This window comes from Daphnia magna, linkage group LG6, assembly GCF_020631705.1.
Source record: "Daphnia magna isolate NIES linkage group LG6, ASM2063170v1.1, whole genome shotgun sequence".
In the NCBI taxonomy this organism is placed as follows: Eukaryota; Metazoa; Arthropoda; class Branchiopoda; order Diplostraca; family Daphniidae; genus Daphnia; species Daphnia magna.
Window position 1 is genome coordinate 207,073 of NC_059187.1, and position 24,044 is coordinate 231,116.

The 24,044-nt window shown below is 45.0% G+C and overlaps 1 protein-coding gene and 1 long non-coding RNA gene across 12 annotated transcripts; one reads left to right on the forward strand and one right to left on the reverse strand.

The window, feature by feature from the left end:
* Positions 1 to 208: 208 nt before the first annotated feature.
* On the reverse strand, positions 209 to 19,898 carry LOC116924686 (rho guanine nucleotide exchange factor 28). Of its 11 annotated transcripts, XM_045175367.1 has the most exons (23): positions 17,233 to 17,372; positions 17,127 to 17,166; positions 16,999 to 17,043; positions 14,956 to 15,366; positions 11,568 to 11,650; positions 8,430 to 8,643; positions 8,161 to 8,298; positions 7,872 to 8,092; positions 7,433 to 7,761; positions 7,106 to 7,249; positions 6,723 to 6,801; positions 6,013 to 6,632; positions 5,783 to 5,854; positions 5,286 to 5,360; positions 5,155 to 5,192; positions 4,881 to 5,083; positions 4,332 to 4,799; positions 4,071 to 4,225; positions 3,841 to 3,973; positions 3,616 to 3,776; positions 2,674 to 3,532; positions 2,227 to 2,596; positions 209 to 2,130 (listed from the first exon to the last, which is right to left on the reverse strand). In XM_045175367.1, the coding sequence occupies exons 3-23, from the start codon at positions 17,018 to 17,020 to the stop codon at positions 1,385 to 1,387; spliced, it is 5,541 nt and encodes a 1,846-aa protein (XP_045031302.1). In that variant the 5' UTR covers positions 17,021 to 17,043; positions 17,127 to 17,166; positions 17,233 to 17,372; the 3' UTR covers positions 209 to 1,384. The 11 variants fall into 11 exon arrangements, with proteins under 11 accessions (XP_045031302.1, XP_045031305.1, XP_045031304.1 ...); XM_045175370.1 differs by lacking the exons at positions 17,127 to 17,166; positions 17,233 to 17,372 and adding an exon at positions 19,764 to 19,898; XM_045175369.1 differs by lacking the exons at positions 17,127 to 17,166; positions 17,233 to 17,372 and adding an exon at positions 19,375 to 19,514.
* Positions 19,899 to 21,042: 1,144 nt separating this feature from the next.
* On the forward strand, positions 21,043 to 23,287 carry LOC116924717. The gene is made up of 2 exons (XR_004395124.2): positions 21,043 to 22,744; positions 22,829 to 23,287. It is a non-coding gene; the product is annotated as an uncharacterized LOC116924717 (long non-coding RNA).
* The last annotated feature ends 757 nt before the right edge of the window (positions 23,288 to 24,044 follow it).

Sequence of the window (24,044 nt, forward strand, 5' to 3'; positions counted from 1 at the left end):
GTTTGTGGCATTTTGGGATCACTTTCTGGACTTGGGATTGCACCAATTAACCAGTTCAGCACAAAAAAATTCAGAAATCTTTGAGAAGCTGAAGGAAATGAGAAGCAGCCATTATTTACGGACTTGTGAAACTGTCAAATGCTTTTCGTCTGCTCCAGCTGGTAACTGAATGCAAGTCGAAATATGTGTGGTGAATGCCGTGAACATCTTCGTTTTGGTCAATGTATTTTTGTATTACTTCACACAACAGTATTGGTGCCTCATCGTTGGTAGATAGAGGAGGAGATTAAAAGGTTGCTGTGTCTTTCCTATGTACAGATAAAGGTCGAGGAAAACGCCATTTTTGTTGAACATTTTGGAAAAGAGACGGGTCAAAGATTACGGTTGGAGTTGGTGGCTGGGGCGTAGCTAACACATTTCGTACAGCGGGAAAGACATACATCATCAAACTACAACACATCTCTGTAATGTTTATTGTTTTTACGGTGCATAGAATATTGTTGACACGTTGATTTGTCTCGCTGCGACATTAAAACACAAAGAGGGGGGAGGAGCTAAAGGAAGAAAATACCCAAAAAATGATTTTATTACGCAAACAATTTGTGGAAAATTCCACGATTCACGCTTACACGACAGACCTCCTCACGAGACGGCAAGGTGGACGATCGTCTGAAAAACAAACAAACACGGGGACTCACAGAAAGGAATTGTTTTTTGTTTACACTCTGCGACGCTGTCCGCTGAATGACATAAAAATCCAAATTACGCCACGTCCTTTTAGCTACCAGACAATCATGCGGTGTGGAATGATAGGCGTCGTCCGACCCAGAAGCGACCCAGGCCCAGGGAAACTGTCGAAACTTACTGTTTTGCATTTTGTTTTGTTTAAATAGAGCTTTTCCATTCTACTCTCCTACTGGAAAAAAAAACAAACGTAAATACACATTCGAAAACAGAAAATAAGGTCGTCATTGGTTGTGGAAAAATAAAAGGATAGCAATTGTCGACGTCGTCTTCACGCACCAAAACGTCCAGTGAAAAACGTTTTGGCAGTTGTTTCGCGTGTTCTGCTCGCTTTTTACGCTCAACAATTGGGCAAAGAACTTCGATACAAGAAAACATGATGATTCATTCTCCATTTGCATCACGTCATTGAACTGCGTCGCCAGATTCCTTCTCCTACGATGCCAGATCTTAAGTAAAACTGTGACCCTCGAAACCGGGTCACAAACTTAAATAATAATATTTAAAAAATGGAGTGAAATCACTAAATGAGACGAGGCCAAGGGTTAAATAAGAAACAAATCCCAGCCGCTTTTTGTGTGTGTGTGTGTGTGTGTGTGTGTGTCGGGTTTTGTTTCGCGGGTGTTTTGTTTTGTTTCCCTTAGAGGAAAACGATTTCTTGATTCGTTTCGGGATCGTGGACTTTGGGAGGAGGTTGCACTTGGTGGTGATGGCCGTGCGGGGGGGGAGGTAACTGAGGCGATCCTCGCGCCGCTTGCTGCAGTAAAAGGGACGCGGGTTTGTCGGGTATTTTAGGTGGATTCATATTTGCTCCTGCGCTTCCAGTGGCAACGCCGCTAGGGGCAGTAGTAGTCGACGTGCAGTGATGGTAGTGGTGGTGTCTGGGGCTCAGCATTTGGATCGAGGCCGGACTGCTGCCGGTGCGACTGTGTCCGGCCACAAAGTCTTCGCTTTTGCTGGCCGGTGGGCTGAAGCTGCTCGAACTGAGTTTCGGTTTGAAAGGATCGGTTGACGGAATTTTGGATGCGGCCCGTTTGTGCTCCAAACTTTCAGACAGACGTAGAGGCAACAGCTGCTGGACCAGACTTGCGCCACTAGGTGATGCCGCGTTCGCGTGCGGGCTGTGGTTGGACGTGCTGCCATTGTTGGCGCTACCGGCCGTCCCACTTGCATGGCCAGCCGATGCCATGGCGGCTCCTAGTTTGGCCAATTTCATCGGCAGTTGTTGTTTGATGGGCAACGTGTTGGCCAGCGCCACGACCGCCTTTTGCTCGTTTTTGGCACTGATCAAATTCATGGGCAAAGGCAAATTGCTGCAACTTTCTCGTTTGTGGAGTCCAGCGCTGCTAGCCGAACCCATTCCGGCTGTGTTTGATCCCCCTGAAACTTGAAGTTCAAATGAAACATCATCCAGCCGACAACGATTTAAAAAAACAAACAAACCAAACAAACAAACAAAGAGAAAGACGTTTGAATTATTACTCGTCTTCCGTCTGCCCAAATCGACGGAGGAGGGCGTCGGCGAAGGAAGGAGCGACGTGGCGTTGGCAGGTGCGGCAGGGGGCGGTGGGGAAGAGGCGCTCGTCACATCCGTCTCTTCTGCCGATGTTGGACTGACGGCCGACGCCATCGGGGCTGTCGAAACGATCGTCATGTTGGGGCTGAGCAAAATGCCCTGGCCGCGCAGAGCTTCCAGCTTCTGATAGAGGTTCTCCCTCTGCTGCTGGATGTCCGTGTTTTCGATCCTGACCTGCTCCTGCAGCTTCAGCAACTGTTTGCGCTGCTCACTGAGGTGCTCCTCTTGCATAGCTCGTTCACGAGACCATTCCGCCTTCTCCTTGGACAGCCGATCCTGCAATAATAATAAAAGATGAAAAACATGTGGAAGATGCGCGTAAGTCAACCAAGTTGTTTCCGTGCTCGACGTACCTGGAGGTTCCGCAACTCTTCCAGCCGTTGATTGTGACTGGCCTTGTGCTGGAATTTGGCCAGGGTGGCAGGCCCGGAACCGAAGGGGGCGGAAGATAACGCCGTGCCGCTGCGACTGGCCTTAATTTCGGCCAAGAAATCGGAACGCAGCGACTCGAAGGCCGTCGCCTGACTGGACAGGAGACACAACAACGTGCTGACATTGTGCACTAATTCCAGTCCCACGGCCTGTTGTTCTCCATTCAACTGAAGAACGGGCGGAATGTGCGAAGACCACGACGCCAATTGCTGCTGCTGCTGCTGCTGCTGTTCACTGCCCATCTCTACGGCCGTCAAATCAGTGGCCGACTTCTTTTTGACGCATCCCTTTTCTTTGCCGTTCTGATCGAATCCGCCAAACGTCTCGGCTCGCTTCGGAAGCAAAGGCATCGAAAACGTATCGCTGTGCCGCTCGCCGACCGAGCTGACGCTGCGCGACAAGTTCCAGTTGGCGGCCACGTTGCTGGACAGCAGCAAACCCATCAGACGGCACAGCTCCGTCATGGCTTGCGACAGGGTCTCCTTGGCCTGAACCGATTGAAATCCCTGCTCCACGAGGTGGCTGTACTTGGGCGGGGCGCTGTCCGATCCGAGCAACAGCCAAGAGCTGGTGCTGTCCTCGTTGTTGGCCAGCAGTTCGACCAGCTCGCAGAAGGTGGCCATCTTCTCTTCGAGCAAACTGGCCAATTGGCGATCCTTTTCTCTCAGCGTTGCAATCAGCTGGCGAGTTTTGATGTCTTGAGCTTCGCGTATCTTGCGCTGTTCCTCCCCTTCGCTGACGTTTCCTTCCTCATCTTCGGGGCACTGTTCCACGGCAGCTCTGTTTCAATGACCATTGATCAACTTCTTTTTTGTTTTCAAACTTAGAAATTTTGGACTCTATCTCAATCTATTGGTAAATACCGGATGGTATCGATCCAGATGCGCTTTTCGCGGGGATTCTGGCACTGCAGTTCGTACATCTCCGGCTCGTCTGGGTTGGAACTGATCAGGTAGATGCTGCGAGTGTCTTGCCCGCCCGCCTTCTCGCGGACCAAAAGTTTTTGCAACGAAATGACTCCTGCCTTTGAAAAGAAGGTTAGCAAGAATCGATTGAAAATGGCTAGGGAAACAAAAACTAGGACTCACTTTGTTGTCTTGAGTGACGAAATGGAACTTTTGGTTGGATTCTTGCAAGAAGAAGACGACGTCGGACAGAACAACAACCGTCACCAGCTGAACTTTTCCTCTGGCGTGATTCAGATAAGCCACACCTTCGAACCTGTGCGTTAACAAACCCCCGACCCCCCAAAAAATAAATTAAAATAAATTAGGAAAATTATTCTTATCTATACATAGCAAAACTTGACGCGATTTACATTAGACGTCTGTTGCTGGACAAGAGATCCGATTTTTTGAATTTCTTATTCTTATAAGTGGTGGCCGATTTGGCGTCGATCTTGTTGTACACCTCAATCAGCCGCAGCTTCCGCTCCTTTTCCGCCACTTGGGCATTGACTCCGATGAGAATATCCTGTAAGAAACCGTAAAAATAAAAACAATTAAAAACAAAATGAAAAAAAAAAATAAAAATTGAACATTTTTTTCCGTTGTTGTGCGGGGGAGGGGAAAGGACGCACCTTGACGAATCCGAGGACCTGCTGCAGTTTGAGACACTCGTCCGGCTGGTCTCTCGACGTTTTGATGAGCGGATCGATTAAGAGCGGGTATTTGGTGATGCGCTGCGTCACAAAGAGGATGCACTCGGGGATGCCTTTCTTCTTGCACAGCGGGTTCATGGTGCACTGGCGGGCGAAAGCGGCGAATTTGCGATCCTCCTTGATCATTTCTTTGTACATGGAAACGGCCTCCTGATGGCGGCTGCAGAACTCGCCGTAGAGCGAGCGCAGCTGGTCGCCCAGCACGCCCGAGAACTGAATGCGCAGAATGTCTTCGATGGTGGACACGATCGACTCTTGGCGCTGGCGCTGCCGCAACCGCCGCAAGAACTGCAGGTGATATTCAATCAACTCCTCCAGGCAGGGGAAGATCCTGTCCACCGTTTCCGAGGTGAACCGCATTTCTCGGCGCATCCCTTCGGCGAAAATCTTAGGCGCAGACACACAGCACGCAATAATAGAACGGATTGTTGATTTCAATCTTGTCAATGCGCTCGACGTAGTACGTACCTTTTGCATGACTTTGAGTGTGAGGCAGTGATGTTTTTCCGTGATGATGAACTCGTAAATGTGCTCCTGTCTTTTGATTTCCTTCTCCTTTAATTTCTTGGATATTTTCTTGTCGACGGTGCCGACCCAAGCCTCGGCCTCTTCGTCCAGGATGCCGAGCTCAGGGTCCAGATCCAAATCTTTAATATCGGACGCATTGAAAACTGCGTTTCAAAACAATTGGTCAGCATCTTTTAAAATAAAAAAAAATCCATTCAATTTCATTTGAGATTACCTCCTTCAATTGTGTCGTGTCCATCTCCATCGTTGGTTCTGAAAATCACAACATCCCTCCATTAGCGAATGATTTATTTCAAAAAAATAGAGCGAATGATTGATGAAATTATAGAGCAAATGATTACTCACGGATGACTGGACTGATCCTCGTTCAGAGTATTGGATGGATCGTTGGAATCCTTATCGGCGCCAGCGCCGCATTTGCTGATTTGGATAAAAACAAAAAGCGATCAATGAATGACGACTGGCCAAAGGGAAAGAAAAGGCGCACTGGCAAGGCAGAACTAGACGTGAGGGATCGCATTCAACACGATCGTGCGGGTTGGATCCACCAAGGGTCAACACATTTCGATTACAAACGGCCCATGCAATTCTTCAATTTTGTTTTTTTTTTTGTTTCATTTTTCGACATTTCATACATTTCCTTCATTCATTTTCTTTTTCCATTTAAAAAATAAAAATTAAAAAAGAAATAAAGAAAGAAAAAACAGGAAGAAAAAAATATGGACGGACAACCAATCGACTACTTTCTCGTCATTATAGGCCGTGCAACAATCAAAACAGATTCAGGCGATTGTGTTTTGTTTTCTTCGCCTACGACATTGACGGGCAGGTTTCTTACGTACTTGACGCCCAATTTAGCGGCGACGCGTTTCCATTGCGACCGTTGCGACAAGCCGCTAAGCTTGCTAACGGCGCTGGCCATGGCCAGTCCATTTCAAAAGAAAAACAAACGACAGATGAAAATGCAAATTCTTTCCTTCTTTTCCGTTGTTTGACCGACGCAAATATTCCAAGCAAATTGCGTCGCTAGCAGATGAACAATAGCGCTAGTAGATGAACAACACATTCTAACCTGTTGCCAAACAGAGGACTGGCGATGGGCGTGCAGGGCGTCTGGGAGGAGGAGGCGGGCGTGCTGGACGCGGCGGCCGTGGAGGAAGACGAGGACGGCAGGGTGGAGGCAACCGACCAAGTGCTGCCACCGCCACCACCACCACCACCGCCTCCGCCGCTGTTGTTGTTGTTTCCGGAGGCGACGTGGTGATTGCTGCCGGAAAGGGCGGCGGACGTGGCCGCCGATGAGGAGGAAGAGGCCGAATAATACAACGACGACGACGACGTGCTGGACGAGTTGGAATTGAAGGCCGTCAAGGGTCCCGCTGCTGCTGCTGGTGCACCTACGCCGACCGAGGAATGCGACGACTGCAGTTTGGCGTGGCCCGTGCCCGTCAGGTTGGCCAGCGAGGACACTTTCGATCCCAGCGGGATGCTCTTGGGCACTTTGAAGCGCGTGCAATCGTTGACCTGATCGCGGCACGAGTTCTCGTGCACCGTAATGGCGCAACTTTCGCAACGCAGGGCGGCCTTGTTGGTCAGCGATTTGGAACACACGTCGCACGGTTGCGAATTCGAATGGCAAACGGGCACAAACTGGTGCGGCTGTTTCAATTTGCTCTTGTCCTTTTCCTTGTCCTTTTTTTTTGTTTGTTTTTTTTTCGTTTTTGAATTATTTATAAGTTAATATAAATGAATCTATTGAACCCTGTTCCTCCTTGAAAATACCTTGCGTTTGCGGAAAAAGATGCTGCCGCGCTTCCGTCGCTTTGATGAGTTGGCGTCGTCGTCATTCTCGAATCCCGGCCTAGACGAAACGAAAAGAAAGAAGTCATGTCGTGACCATACAACAAAAAATGCAATCACGTGCGCACGAGCGGACAGCACGGGAAAATCACGCGGTTCATTTTTTTCTTTCTTTCTTTTTCGTCCGCTCTTCTTCTTCTTGTCTTTTCATGTTTTTTGTGTGTGTGTGCGTACGTGTGTAGTGCATGAAGAAAAAGAAAGGGGTCGGGTAGGGTAGAACATGAACGAAAAGAATAAAACAAGACACCATAGCCCCCCTCCCCCAGAAAAAACAAAAACAAAAAACAAAAACAAACCAAACTTACTCGGCGACGAAACTGCCAAGTGAATAACGGGACGAGACGTGATCGTGACTGAGGTGGTGGTGGTGGTGGTTCAAATGCAATTCCGAATCGTCATCGGTTTCACTCTCCAAACCGGCGTATGACGAGATACGGGGAAACGTGGAACTAAAACAAAACAAAAATCGCATCCATTTTCAGGGAGACGAAAAGAAAATGGAGTTGGGGGACGGGGGACGAGGAGGAAACCACAACGACAAAACGGAAAAGCGAACGCCATAAATAAAACAAAAGTCACAACTGAAAAAGGAGAAATAAAACAAATAAAGAAAAAAAACGAAAAATAATTACGAAGTTGGTCCGGCTGATGTGGTCGTCATGAGAATGGCCTGCGCCTCCTTGGCTGCCGTGCCGGCCGTGACGGATGCGCTGCCCATGGCGGCCGCGATGGATCCACTTGCAGATCCGGCGCTCGCCGACGATGATGACATTGAATTTTTGACGCTGGACAAGGTCAAAGTTGAGAGATTAGAGCCGTCCTTGACGGCCAGGATCGACGGCGTGGAGATGGATTTTTGGAGCGTCATTATTCGAGGCGATAGCCATTTGGTAGGATCGCCATCTCTGCTGTCCCCATCCTTGGACATGCCTCGCTGTTTCGTCGGCAATGCCGGAATCAACTGGGCCGACCAAGTCAGTCAGTCAAACAAAAAGAAAAAAAATAAACAGAAAATCGAAGGGAATCCATCAAAGAGTCAACGCTGAGAAAGTCGGGCGGCACTCGACTTACGGGGAATCCCATGTCGTTGAGGGAATGGGTCGAGTGGCGACCGGCCAGGACTTTGAGTTCGCTCGAGGATAAGGCCGTCGACGATGTGGCAATGCCGGCCTGCCGGGCTCTTGACGAATGACCCCCTTCTTGCTCGTTATCCGTGTCGCCACTACTCAAACTGATGCTCCTCGTCCGTCCGCTGCCACCGCCGCCACCTTCCAGAATTGCAGCCCCCTCTTCTATTCGAAATTCACGTACACGAACAATGACGTGAAGAAGAGAGAGAGAAAAATGAAGCGAATGATACCATAAGTGATGCCACATGTGCCTCCGGCTGAGGCCAACCCCATCTCGTCCACTTCCCACGGGCTAGCCCAACTGCGACGTCGCTTCGATCCGTTGGCCATCCCGGCCTTATGACTCGCAGCGCCTCCTCTATCTCCTCCTGTATAGTTTTCGTTTTTTTTGTTTGTTTGTTTGTTTAAAGGTAGCAGCAACAACAACAACAACGAAAATAACAAATTGTAGCTGTTCTAATAAAGAAGAGGAAGACGTAGACGAGAAAAAAAAACATACCCCATAAATGAGGGACGATTCCGGGCGGAGTGGGCGAGTCCCAGTCGGCCAGTGTCGCCGCCAGCCAATCTGCCTCGTTGTTGTTGCCATTTCCGCTGCCAGCCAAGGCAGAAGAAGACGAAACTTGGCCACTTCCGCTGCACAGCGACGGGCAAGACAAACTCCAGTTGCAGCTAGCGCCAACTCCGTAGCGAAGTCTCCGACCCACCTGCGACTGCACTCAATCAAAGAGCCGTCGGAAATCAGAATCAAATCAAATGAAAACGCCCGCTGCCCTGATGCCATTTCCGCATGCAAATTGTTCGAAAGGCGAGAGACGGCGCCACTTCAATTCCGAGACGATCGAATGAGGCGCTAATTGAATGAAGTACAGAACCAAGCACAGAACCAAGCAAAGAAGGAAACGAAGGGCCGCATTCAATTGCAACCGAGTGCCAACGCCAACTGACGAGTGAAACGGTCGAATCAAAGAACGAGAAACGATCGATGCCATCTCGACTTTCATCAAGCAACAGATATCTGTTGACGCAATAACCAACAAAAGAGCGACGCAGCGCCATTGTTTCAAATCTTCTGCTGCGAAACGAGCCGCAGAAAAAACAAAAAAACAAAACAACGGGCGATCCATATCGTCGGCCGTCCCGTTCATCTCGGTCCGGCTCCCGGCTCCAGCGTCGTATTTTCCGCATGTAGCACTACATAGCCAACGGACGTATGTGCGCTACTGGCACACATAAGAGAGTGTGTGTGTAGTAGTAGAGGGAACCTCAAAGATCAATAAGAACTCGTTAGTGAAAATGGGCCCTTTTCACGACAGTGGCGTCGGGGCCAATGGCTATGCAATGGAGAAAGTAATAAAGAAAAAAAGAGGAGGAAGAAGAGAGGACAGACAGCTGTTGACTCTTTGTAATTGGAAGTCGGAGCCAAAGAGATAGTTAGCCCACACTACAAGTCTAACGTCCATGTGCGCACAGTGTATACCTGAAGCGACAGGGATTTATGCTCGTCTATGTGTCTCTTTCATGCACCTCCTGCTTTTGTTGATCAAAGCCATCCTCACCCGACTGGCACACAGAGGGAAAGACCGCCAGACCTACAGCGAGGCTTCCTTTATCAGTTCGACACACACACGCACACACACGTGAAGCCGTGACGTCAATTGATTTTCAAGTTTTCTTGCTCTTCAAAGTGGTGCCCTTTTGCCACGCCAAAGACGAAATCGCAACGATCCTTTACGTCATACTCTTAGGACGGGTTAGATGGTGATGACCAACAATGAAACCACGAGAACAATCACTTGCCTCTTTTGTGAGCGACTCGACTTGACATTGGACGAGCATCTCTCTGCTTCATTGCGGCTACTAGCGTCTACAGACACAACAAACTGATGGATATGACACACAGCCTTTTGTTTTTGTGCCCTTGTCTTATGTTGAAAATGATCCATGGAGACAAGGGGACGCAAAATAAAAGGGCCGAGATTTGTAGTCAAGTCGACAAAAGATGCAAAGGTTTTCATCATGCCAACGAGTTCCATGTCTTTCCAACTCTCTCCTTTCATGTAACGGCCGAATTGGAAAGAAACAAAAAAAGAAAGAATAAAAAGTCTGTTTGACTTGCAAGTCTCAGAAACATAAAAGATAAACAAGAATAAAGAATTTTCGTGTTTTTATGTGTGTGTTTGTTTTGATTTCGACACGGGACGGATCGATCAGCAACGGTGTGGGACGGGCTAATTATAGGGAGAGCAACTGGGTAGACCTAATGGCTTCATTACGACGTCTTTGCTTCTTTTTTTTCTAGCTCGATGGGCCAAACATTTCTCCCGGCTCAAATCAAGAACACCAACATTCTTTTTTTTTCAGCCATCGGCTCCTGGTCTTTTCTTTTTCCTTCCTTTTTCCTCCTTTAGTTTTTTGTACTGGTGTTTTTTCTTTCTCTCTCTCCCCCCGTGTGGAATCAATACGAGAGAAAGATTTGACAGCCAAGAAAAGAGAAAATGTTGTCTAAACCTGCCCTCCACACACACACACACACAAAGTGGCATAAAATCTTTTGGAAAAAGAAAAAAAAATGTAGTTTCCCTGCCGAAGTGGAGCGGAATCGATGTGATGTTGCTTCAGCGTCGACTCGAGAGGAAAATGGCGTCCTACCCCCGCGTCAGAGTCGACGTCCTCGCAATTTAATCTTTTCTTCTTCTTCTTCTTCTTCTTCTGTGAAAATCGTTTCGAGGAGGCAGGCAAATCAGGAGCTACTATCACCTTTTATCTTCTGGATGGGCTTTGCCTCCAGTGAAGGCGGCAAATCCCCGTCCCCATCGAGTCCAAAGTCAAGAACTTTGATTTTGTTGTTTCCATCCGCAGTGTGGAGGAACGAGAGGACAAACTCTTCTCGAGGGATAGAAAGCCGAAAAAAAAAGAAGAAGAAGAAGAAGAAGGAGGAGGAGGAAAAAAGACAATACGGTTGGCAAATGATAATGACACACAACGAGGAGGAAGCCAACAGACAAGAGCGCAGCTTCAAGTCATCATTAAAGCAGTCGAAAATGGATGTGGCAAAGGCGGCAGAGCTATTATCGATTGGCCGAGAACGAACCTTAACAAGACTTTAAACGACTCTGAAAAGCGCCCCCTCCCTCCCCCCCATTTTTTGAATAAAAACTTGATTGCGACCAGTCTCCAGATAATCGATCTGCACATTTTCTTGCCTTTAAGCCCAGGTCGCACAAAATATAAATATTCCACATCGATGCGATTAAGAGGGACGTGCGTGTGGCAGCGCCCATAGGTTCGTGTGTTTGACGGTAAGACAGGAAGCGCAAAAAATGTGCGTTTTTATTTTTTTTTTTATTTCTTTTCAAGGAGGAGAAGAGAAGAGAAGGAAAGAAAAGAAAACTGATGGATGATGTGTTCGTGCCCTTTGTCGCCTGGGCTGCCATCATCCATCAGATTCTTTCTCTTTCCGCTCCCGTTTTGGCGTCTCAATTCTTTTTGAAAGGCAAAGACGACGACGATGAATGAAGGCAGACTGTGCGCCTAGACAGATCTATTAAAGCCAATGAAAGAGAAGGCCGTCATCAACCGGCCCCTCGTTTCTCTCCACCTGGCGCAATAATTGCTTAATGGAATGATGACATACCTGCAGTCGTAGTGTCTGCACGCTGACTTGTCTCATCCGCTGGATGCTCTCCTGGATGCCATGCAACTGCCGAAGGTTATCCTCTGAATATGACAAGAAAATGGGAAAAAAAAACAATATTGTAGAGACGCTATTCAAATGATGGCTTTGGGGGGGATGGGAGAAAACGTTATTCGTGTGCTAATATGAATCGGATTGTATTCAATCGGCCATTTATCTGAAAAATTTCTAAACTTTCGTGCGGGGATATTGAAAATGCTTATTTTTTTTGGGCCGCACAAGACGGATGAATGTCATCAGCGTCATGCAACAATGACATCCATCGGATATCGGAAGTACAACGCACACACACACACCGAAAAAGAAGAAGACGAAAAAAATGTTGATAACGCAACAAAATAAGGTGAAGAAAGAAGAAGAAAACGATCGATTTCTTCCCCATTGTGTGTGACAAAAAGTGCCAGACGACCCTAAACATTTTCGGCCCGTTTTTCTTGACTAGACACGGGGAAAGAAAAAGGAAACGGGGAGGCAGCCCAACAGAGTTCGCTCACAGTTGTGTGTGTACGTGAAACGAGAAAGAAAAAGAAAAAGAAAAAAAAAGAAAAGAAAAGAAGAGGGGTGTTCTAGACTACACACTATTTCCAGTTGTTTGCCACCCTACGAACCTACGGAGGCATCCGCAATCCAATCGATAAGAATAAAAGTAGACGCCCCGTAAGTCGTGGCCGTTAAGGGACGGCACTGGCAGCACAGATAGGTAAGTACTGTACACACACGCATATATTTTTAGAAGAGGCTCGACGTTATTGTATCCCGGCGCGTGATGCTAACGTGACGGCATTAAATTCCCGTTCGCCGTCAAATGTGTTTGCCATCCTTTCGGCGGACGCCACCAGAACCGTAGCGGGGAGATGTGGATTTGGCAAGTTTCACGTCTGTCGTTGGTCTGTTTGTTCATCGATTTTTGAAACCCTGCGCCGCCAATGACAAACGGAAAGGCTAATAGCGTGTTGATCCCACCACCCTGCCCTTGTTTCCGTTTTGATGATGACATCTCTCATTTCTTTTTCGTTTTTGTCTTTGCGGAAATGAGAAAGAGGCCTAAGGGATTATCGAGAAAACATTCCATTAGATTCCATTTGCAGCGAAGCGCGTGAAAAAACACTACCCCACCCGTAGAAAAAACACGAAGAAAGGAGGAGCGCCATCGAGGACGGCTCGAGTCAATCCCATTTAGCGATGGAGATGGAGACTAGCGGCACCACCGTTCGTGGCCCGCATGAGAACATCAAGCCAAGGTGTGTTACTCCGTCTCTCCTCCTCCTTCTTCTTCTAGATCTGCGCCGGCCTCAACGCGAAATAACGTGGCACTATTTCCCTCGAGATAACTTCTTTCTTGTCTCTTTCTCAAGCAGGCACAACATCGACGTTGACGTCACTGCCACAATCCGCCATTCTCTTCTCCATCCTTTTCTACTACGTAGGTTATTAAGACATAGAGGCTCTATTCCATGCCATCTCGTCTTTCTCCCCCTCCCCCTTCACCCTTCAAAAGAAAAAACAAAATAAAAAAAAAACAACCGTCCCCAGTTTGCCCACGTTCTCTTAATCCGATCCATGGCATTTGGCAATAGGCGGGTCAGAGCCGAGAAAAGGCAATCTCGAATGCAAGGACAAAGAGACACACGTCCCTCAATTACGATCGGATCCCGTTGCTACGAAATCAAAAGCGATCACCAATCAAATTGAAACAGCATCGGCAGAGCAATCGAAGCGACCAACAACGAGTTTGATTGTTGTCTTTCTTCGTCAATAGAAATAAACAAAAAATATCCATCGGCATCATAAAGAGCGATCTGTTTGAAAGAGACTTCTGCAACCCCTCCCTTTCTGTTGGATTGAGCCCCGCGCTCATTTCTCGTGTCGACTAAGCTGGAAATTCAATCAGCAAAATGGACGTTGGCCAAAACCGACCTTAAGTGGCCCCAGCCAGTCTTCAAGCGGGTGGCAAGGCAGTCGAGATTGGACCCGATCTGTTCCGCGTCGCTTCACTCACGTCCGTACCTCCATATCGATCACTTTCCTCTCGCCGCCGCTCTCTTTCGACAACATCGCAAAAATATCACACACAAAAAAAAAAAACCTGTTGACGTAAGCACATGGACGATGCGGTTGGGCATTTTTCTTTCATCATCGCAAAATGAGGGAATCGAGAAGCACACACGAGAAAGAAATAAAAGAAGAAAGGTCCTTCTTCCAGCCGGCTGCGTAACGCACAAGGAAGGATCCAATCACACCCAGTGGCCGATGAACAAACTACTAGCCAATGTCTTCTCCTTTCGTTTGACAACAACAAGGTAATTCTATCGTTTGTTTTTGTTGCCTGCCTTTTTTCTTTCGGTAGACAGACATACTTGGTGTGATCGGAACTGGTCTCATTTGAGGGTTTGTGGCTTTGGTTTTGTTTTTTAAAAGGCGGAAATCATATCAAATCAGCGAAATCACGCAATGCTTTGTTCTCGTTCCCGGAATTCAACTCAATCACGATCCGATTGCGAATTGACGTCCTGCTTTTGTGTTTTTGGTTTCTGTGTGGGTGTCGTTTGTTGACTGGCCGCCACCAAAGAGAAAACGATAAGAAACACCGAGATTGCGTGCCCCTCTACTTAAAAGTTGACAATCAACTGTTACTGTTTTCGATGCGATTGGCCAAACGAACGAGTTTCAGTCGTTCGTCAGCCCTCAAAAAAAAAAGAGGAAGAAAGAAGAAAGATGAAAAACATTGAGACATGGGGCAGCAGCAGCATCGGGTTGTTTGACGTCATTGGGAGGTTGAAGAGGGCCGCTCCCACAGGACCCCACGTACATCGCAGACTCTTAGCGTCTTCTATTATTCTCGTTACATCCCCATTCCCCACCAAAAGTTGATAATGGCGAGGTAAATTCGCTCTTCTTCCAGCAGCAGCTTCCCACAAAACAGAAACTCTCATCTAATGGGCCTGAATTGGACAGTTGCAACATTGCATGACAATCGTTGTGTCTTTTTTCTTCTTTTACAAGGGTCAAAATCAAATTTTAAAAAAGAAAAAAAAAAAGGAAAAAAGGGCTAAGATAATTTAGTTATCTCTGTCTTCGTGATCGTGTCCCGAATTCTAGCCGGATAAGATTTTCTTTCTTCGCCAGTTTCCTTCTTATCGAATCATTCTTAATACCTATCAATCCTAAACCCTTAATCATTTTTTGGGGGGGGAGGAAGAGGGGTGGTCTTATTACCTCTGGTCTACTACATCGTTCCAAATTAACTAGCCCAATAAAAAAGAACCTAATCATTCAAACACTAGTCTATCATTATTGTAGAATACGGAAAAGGGAAAATATCAAGTACCTAAAATGAAGAAGGCTTTGGAAGCGGCTGGTGAATGCTGCGTGACGCTGATGATGGGAATAGATTCAGCGGTGGTTGCGTAATTATTGGCGCTAATCGTCGGGTCGTCTGACGACGTCCGCGTTGTTGTGCCATCGCAACCAGCAGCAACAGCAGCGGCAGCAGCAGCTCCGGCTGCTTCCATCTCGGCTGAGATTCTCACAGCTGGCGAATCTGTTGTGTCGTCGCTGTCGAAAAAGCGGCTGGAAATTGTTGCGCCAGTGGCGGCTGATGCGGCGCCAGGGGATAATATCCTCGTTGCAGAAACTGCTGCATCCAAATTGCCGTTGTCGTCCAGAGGCGACAGGTAATCGGTGATGATATCCTCGTCGCTATCCTCTGCGCCGCTCTCCTCCGTCGATGTGTAATCTTCTAATAAAGCAAATAAAGCAAATAAAATAAATAAAATAAATCAAATAAATAGAGCAAATAAAGCAAACAAGTGAAAACGTTAAAGTGCAAACTCGCTCGCTCGTCAAAGCTTCGTCATTCTATTTTAGGAACAAATAAACAAAACACACGGGAAAAAGAAGCTCCCTTCAAAAAAAATACATAACAGGATACTAGTCGCCTATACAAATAAATAAATCAAACAAAACAAAAAAGAGAGGAGCCTATATTGCCACAGACAGGGCGTGTATACCGTTCGGAGCAAAGTAGATCGCTAGTTTCACTATATCCCTGCTGACTGCCTTGAACCTTATTGGATTTGTGACAATGTCAATCAATGCCAGCGGCGGCTTGAACGCAGCACTCACAAATACACACACAGACACACACACAGACACACACACACAAAGCGAAGCTAGGGAGGGGGGCACAAAGTAACAACAAGTCAATCAATCGGATCCTTTACGGGAGCAGTTGCCGACAGTTTGTGATTGCAGCCGTCGCGATGGCACAATTTCACACACGCACAAGTTGTCAAGAGATTCATCTGTACGCGTCCAAATGCACCGCGATCGCAGCCGTAAACTGGAGAAAATAGGAAAGGTCCCGTTGGACGACTATTGCACACGCACGCATATACAGATTTCAACAACAACAACCGCAATAACAAGATAATAGCGACAACAACGTCCTTGTCGCAGGTGGGTACGTCTCTGTGTGTGTGTGTCACCCCATGAGAACGAAACGAACCAACAGCCGCCGAGCCACTGAAACCACCGATCTCGACCGCTGGGTAATTTCACTACAACTGCTGGTAAACACCCGGCCACCCCTGTTCTCTCTCTCTCCCCCTATATACCCAGAAGTGGTTGCACATACACAGCTCCCTTCCTTTAGCTTACATTTTTGGCTATTTTTCTTTTTACTTCCTCTTTCTTCTTTTTTTTTTATTTCGTGTGGGTTCGGACATGCGCCCTCGTCACCAACTTCTTCTGCGCCCGCGTATTACAACGCCACGAAATGACAGCTTTTACGCACATACAATCGACCACTATTCCTATCCTCCCTCCTTTGCCTCCCCCATCACCCCGTAACGCCCTGCAAACTTGAGCCATTTTTTCGGGACTGACTACGTCGACACACGGTAAACCGTTTCTCTTTTCTCTCTCTCTCTTCCGTTTTTAACTGGTGGCAACTAAAAAAAAAACAAAAACAGGGCAGCCAAAACAATAGCAGCAGGTGTGTGCTGGCTGCTGTGTGTGAAAAGAAAAACAGGCTGCCTGTGGCTTTCTCAATGCTGGGTGTGTGTCGAAACACGCAGAAAAAAACTTGAAACTGTGGCCTAGGCAAATACGCAGGTCTGCTGCAGCTGTGTGTTCATGCCTCCTTTTTGAATTCAAGACGGTACTGGAAATGAATTGCCAGACTAGCTGCTTCACTGGTTCAAATACCAAACATCTATGAAATGGACAAAGCTTTCCAGCATTCTTCGCCCGATCAAGATACCGCAGGCAACTGCACCCATAGCAAAAAATGCTGACACAATTTGGAAATAAACACAGGTTTTTTTCAACAGCTGATGGTTATCTAGTAGTGAGAAAGAGTCTTGCTCACCTTGTTCGATGTAGTGAGCCATCACGAGAGTGGGAACCTGCAGAGCTGTAAAAATAAAATTGAATGAATGCAAGGTTTTTCTTTTAAATAAGCAACACTATCAAGTATAATACGGTCTTTCCGTTTACCAGGTGCGAAATAGTTTAGTATGCGTGACCAGATTCGAGGCTGCAGCAATAATGCCAAACAATCAAACCGAAAGAAAAGATCGAGGTCACCGTATCGTTGCTGTACCTTTTCGTTTAGATTTTCTTCTTGCTCTAATTCATTCAAACTAATGTTTGAGAATATTGTACAAACGGTCTAATTATAGTTATAAAAAAACACGATAACTAAAAACACAAAAAAAAATTCAACACAAAACAAAGGCACAGGCTTTATTTCTGCCTCGTCTAACAAGTGGCCGACCACTTTTTTGACAACTCCTTCCCAAAGCTGCTAAACAGCAACCTTTTCCACATCACAAGAATTTCGTTTTTCTTTTTTCCCTTGGAGCTTCGAAAGAAAAAGGTAAATACAATATTTGTCGGCAAGCCCTCTAGGGTTGCAGCATACCCCGAAAGAAAAAGAAAAAAAAAAACAAGGTCCAAAATACCGATAATAATAAAAAGAAAAACAGGAACTTGCCAACTTGGTCTTGGTTCTTCCCGTTACATTCAACGCTGCACGGTTGCGTTTTACTTGTCAAAAATTGTAACCACTAGGAAAAATTTGACGATGAGGTTTACCGACATTGCAGTCTCTGCGATAACACCCAACCAACTATGACGTCAGGGCGATTGTTTATGAAAAGAATGATATCAGCGAAAGAATGTGTGCCTAGCATTATTGTAGTTTTGCAATAAAAATACACTGGGTTGACATTTGTCTCAGCTGAATGATTAACGAGACAAGGAGGAATGTCAATGACAACTGACTTATTTCTCTGAAGCGACTGCTGTTGATAATTTCTCGGACTGAGGGTTCTTGAGTGTCTGGATTTCTTATATTTTTCTTTCTTTGTGAAATTTGAAACTTATTCCACTGCATGAATCACGAATTTCATCCGATATTTTGTTCCACTAGAAGCATTATTGGATTATAAAATCAAATATCAAAGAACTTATTTCCTTTTTGCTTCAACGATTCCAATCGCGAAACACGCCCTTTGGCACATTTATCGATAGACGGATGTAACTTAACGTATAGTGTGCTGAATATTTCCCTTACAAAATTACGCGCACAAAAAATAAAAATTCCATCCTACTTGCAAATGCGCGCCGGGACTTGATAAGTTGGCGACCTGAGAGACATAGAGGCGGACATTCTGAATGCCACCGTTACTGATGGCACAATAACAGTTATTAAATTCACACATTTCCACATTTCAAACTGTTGAATCAACTTATGGAGCTACGTTGTTTACATCTCATCGTAGACTACGGCTCGACTTTATTGGCATAATTTCCTTCAATTGAAAGAGGATTTTCTTGACTTTCTGTTACAATAAACAAACAATACATCATCTACTGCAACAATGAAGCACTTGGAACTCGACTACGATAGCAAGTCGTTCAAAAGTGTCGTGTTCCCCGAAATGCGGCGATATCGGGCACGGGATTATCCCGTTTCGTGGGCGTATAGAGAAATAAAACAAGAAAGGAAGAGGTAATAAAAAGGAATCGTGTGGGATGCTTAGAAGATGAAGTTCATTTGAGCAAAAGTGATAGAATCTCGGGATGTGCGTGCCAAAAATGCACCACTCAGTCGTCCACATTTATAGGAGCCATGGTTCATTTTTTGTGTTGCCAATCATGTCTTGTCTCGATTCTCGAAATGACATCTGCGAAAAAAACGTGCCTATGCAAGCGAAGAATCGAGAGCTCCTCTGCACTCGACTGGGATCGATCGCTTTTCTCGGCTTTTTTATAGTCATGGACTATTTCATCATACAATTAATAATAAGGAAAGCCACCGATTCTTATGGTCATCAGTCATGACCTATCACGTCTTTTGGGTCTTTTTTTCTTCTTATTCCCTATCCCAAATTTAAAAGTTGTAAAACATTTTTAAAAAGAGTGTGAATCGATCGGTAACTATTCGTGAAGCATCCACCTTTCGAATGGAAGCCGTAAATCTTGAGGAGGACTAATAGGGTTGAAGAGGTGTTGGATAACTTTGCCGTTGGATTGGCTGTTATGGCTATGGAACGTCTACCAGCTACCCTTTTTCCCCCGCTGCAAGTTCAAGCCGCCCTGAAAGAAATTAAATCTGTGCTGCCGTCAGGATGGTCCTTGAGTCCATCCATCCAGAAGGGCGATGTCTGGAAAGTGTACACTGAAGCTAAAGTAGTCGTGGCTGCGGTTAATAATGGTCTTAGAATTTTTATTCATTTACCTGTTTTTGAGTTTCCTTTTCGTTTTACACTCTATAAAGTAATCAGTTTGCCGCGCCCTATAGAAAATGCCACACAAGGTGCACAATTTTATCCTCTTCCACCATTTCTTGCCGTAGCAACTGATAGACAAGCCTTTGTAGAGTTATCAGCAGACGATGCATTTCGTTGTTTAATGTCACCGGCTTTAATTTGTCCGATAAGTAGCGCTATTAATCGGAAACACAGGGAACCCGGGTGTGCAATGTCTTTGTTTGTTAAGGACGAGGCCCGTAGTCGCACCCAGTGCACGACTCATGTGTCACCTTGGCTTGGCCAACAAACTGTATATCTAGGCCATAGGAGGTGGGGTTATTCAACTACTGAAGATACAACAATAACAATAACTTGCCCGCAAAGTCGTGAAAAGGTTAACACTTTAATTAGAAGAAAACCTTTTGATGTCTTTGAAGTTCCAATGTCGTGTACTGCACACCTGGATAATTGGATTTTTCAGGCAAGCTTCAGGAAGAATGTCAAGTATACACTGAACAACGCGTCACTGCCGTCACTCACTGAGCTTGAAAAAGTAGGGCAGGTTTTGAAAGCGCCTGAGGCTAGTGAGACTATACTAGAAAGGGAGGGGGGGACAAGAACCCAGAAAAGCCAGCCGATACTGACGCGCCGTGCGATGATTCAAGGTCGCGTAGCCCTCATGGGGGAACATCTGCGTATCATTGAGGAAGAAGAGAAAGCTAGACGGGGCGCGGGGCAACCCGAAACAGTTCGGTACCCGTTCGAATTGGTAGCAGTTATAGCGATTTTATTCTTTGGTTTGGGAGCAAGTCTGTTCGTTTATTTACGTCAAACCGGGGCAACCATAAAAGCCTTGACTCAACGCATAGTCGAATTGGAAGGTCGATTGACTATTCATGAGGCCGAGGTGGAAGAGCGTTTATAACCGTTACCCGACCCGTTGTATTTGTTTTTGTTTTTCTCTCTCTCTCTCCCCTATTCTGTAAGGAATTATTCGAATTGCTGAAATTATTTTGGTGTTTCTTGTGTAACTTTTCTTTTTCTTCTCAATAGCTATTTGTAGCTGTTATTTTGTTTCATGCTTGTTTTATTGGTAATTTGATTTTTTTTTTATGTTTTGCATTAATGTCCATTGGTTCTACCAGTAACCCTTCTAGCATTTGTTGTGACATTTGTTTACATTGAATTTTGCATTCATTTGTTTTCACTAACTTTTGGCTAAAAATTGTTTCTTTGCACTGATTTTTTTTTTTTTGGCCGAAAATTGCTCGTGTCTCTTATGTTTTGGGGTTTATGTTTATTTTTCTCCTTGTTTTTGGTCGTAATAGTGCGATCGGGACGAGTCGCAGGCTGAAGGGGGGGATGTAGCGTTCACGCATCGTTGTAAGAGAACTCTCGCCATCCGTTATAACTGTAACGGATAGACAAACGACCGACGGAAGTGTCATTCGAGTGTCATCCGATTGCTGATGCATTTGGATTCATCGACTGACCCTTTCCCACGCCTGTAAGACTATAAATGGGACTGTAGTGTAGACCTTGGGGGCGAGTAGTTAGATAGAACAGTTACGTTTACTTTGTGTAATGCTTAAGTGTTGAAGTGATTGAATACACCTTATTGATTCACCGAACCCATCGGCGATAACTCGTTACAATATGTCTAATATTACTTACGTAAGACCTAATCAACTCAGTCCATTGGGCGTGATAAATAAGCTTTCCAGTTGGACACCTTGGAACGTCTTCAACCGTAATGGTTTATAATATCCGGTGCCACCGTGCAGTAAATAAGATTCTTTCCTAGGTATTAATAATTGAATTGATAACATTTGTCACGGTCTGCATGCTTTGGATGAAAGTGAATAATAATAATAAACGTTTTATGTCCTTTATTCCTACTGATATGATTTCGTCGCACAGCGATCGATATTGCCACAACTGATTACGATCTCACGCCTCAAGAGCCGGCTGACCACCACGCCTAGATATAAGAGAGAGCATGGACTCAATTTTTAAGGACGTCAATCATTGATACAGAGCAACTCACCGCAACATAAAAGCAACGGAAAGCTCAATATCAATCCATTTTTCAACTTTAGTGAGACGTGAACAGCGAGTATCCAATTTTACCGTAATGGATGAAATAGAAAGCACGTGAATACTCTCCAGAATAGAAATTAAAATTAACCTTGAAGACAGAAAATGATTAAATGCATTGTTTGAAGGAGCTGCACCTGTGAATAACAAAATCTTCACAGAAGTTATTCATAGCAATACAGTGTTTGTGTGGACCAAAAAGAAAAGAGTCAAACAGCTCCACATCAAGATCTGATGTGCATTACACTGTCGCAGAAAAACTAGCACAGGAAACTACTGAAATTAAAGAACACATCAAATTATTGGATGCATGAACGACTCACAAGAAGAACCTTAACCACCAAGAACTAAATAGCACTGGAGCAAGGCCACAAGCTTAAAATGGTGAGGATCATCAATGGGAAAACAGAGAAATAACCAAAATTATTTAATTACCATAAGGACCATTTATTACCCTGTATACCTTAACTATTTACCATAAAAGTTGGCAAAAGAATCAGATGAACGTTAGACAGACATTCAGTCTACGAAGTGTTGTTCTACAGTACTTCAAACGCAAACACCACTTAATCAAACAACGCGACAGTGTAAGCACAACCCACACACGTACACAATTTGACAGTAAAGTGCCAAATGTTTAACATTTTAAAATCTTAAAGATGACCTGAATACACGTTGTTGACCCTGACTTTCAGTAGGCGTGGTTTGGAGTTTCTTGACAAACTCTAGCTGGTAACTTTCGAACAGAATGAGATTTGAGTTTGAAGTAGTTGAGTTTTTTTAGTTATTCTAGAGGTTGCCATACTGTATCCAAATTATTCGTGCACGTCATAGCCTGTGGGAAATTTACTGGTGATTCAAGTATACCTGTAATCGTCCGAAATTCAGCCATTTCAAAGAATTTCCTTTAACAACCCGACCATGAGCATCTGGCCACAAAAAGGGCTGTTTTATGATTAGCTGCGCCATTTTGTTTGAGTGGCGCAAAAATAACGTACTGAGTGGATATGGACGACAAAGTGGATGGATTAAAGTACGCGTTGAGACACAAATAGCCTGTGGATTTTTGTCATAGTAAAGATGGGATTTCAATGGGCCTATAAAAGGCAGGCTATTGTGATGATCTTGATGTTTCTATTTATTTTATGTAAGAATTTGAGTGCATTCAGATTTCCTCTCAAAACTTTCTGTGTTTATCGCCAAATATTGTTATTTGACATCATTTCACCTTTTCAGACTGGAAGATATGAAACACTCAAGGTAAAAAAAAAATTAATAAATGTGTTTCTTATTATTTTACCCCGGGATGTGGTAACCTCACTTTCAATAATTCTTATTCCACAGGAATACGTCACGCGTTCCTGATAACTCGTGTTTCATCAGGAAGTTCCTGTCTGGAAATATTTCGGTAGATTCTCTCACTCGGTTGTCAATCATTTCAATTAGGGTGTGAAATCGTACAATTAATTGCGCGGTCTACTCCCACACTTTGCTTTCTTGGCGTGATGAATGGTGCGAGAAAAATAAATAAATGCTCGATAAAATTCTTCAACAGGTTTGCGAAACGAATAGAGACAAAACGAAATGTAAAACTGAACAGGAAAACAAATTAAGTGCTGAAGTTTCAAGGCAAAGCAGAACACCTGCAAGATGAGCTCCAACTAACTGGGTAACCCTTTAATAAACAAACAGAACAATCTCATCAAGTCGTCGAAAGGAACTGTTTTTTGTCTTCGACAAGAGTCTGTTTTTTTAAGCTATTAATAACAAACCTTAAATCCTAGTACGTATAACATGTCGTTTGAAGTTCTTGTTTTGTTTACAACAATATTTTAGAACAGTTTCCTTGTTTCCAGCAACACTCGAGTTCAAAAGCGCCATCTACGAATAGTATGTTGACAACAACAAACAAACAACAATAAAACACAATGTTTCTCAACGATCGGAAGATTTGTTTAATTTATATCATTACGTATTTTATGTATTTATTAAGATTTGCTATTTATCTTTGAAAGTCATGCAATAAATTCATGATAGGTGTGAGATGTCTAAGGGCGAATACTGGCATGTCATTTATGTGAAAGAAAACTGATTGGACGGGTTTGGTGGGCGTAGTGTTTTACAATTAGCATTTTGTCATCCTTAAGGTGAATCGTCAGCTTCGTTTACTACGTATCTTGCCCAAATAATTGTTCTTTTGGCACCTGTTACACCGCACTGAAATCCGGCAAGTGCTGACGTTGAAAACGAGTCTGGATGGATCTAGTAGAACGCCACAGTAGCAGCAGCAATCCACTGGAATATTTCTGCATACCCCCACATTGAACATAATTTCAGTCATGTCAATTACACTGGGAGGAAACAAATTTACCTGTGACTGATCTCTTTACAGCGTGATTCGTTGAAAGAAGTTGAGGTTGATGGGGTCGAGAACAACTTTGACGTGGCCATCTCGTACGACTTACCAACTACTACTAAGCCTACGAAGCAAAAGGGGGGAAAGTATTAGCCCCCATTTAGAGGAGGTAGAGGAACATTTTGTTTTGCTCATAGTGTTCAA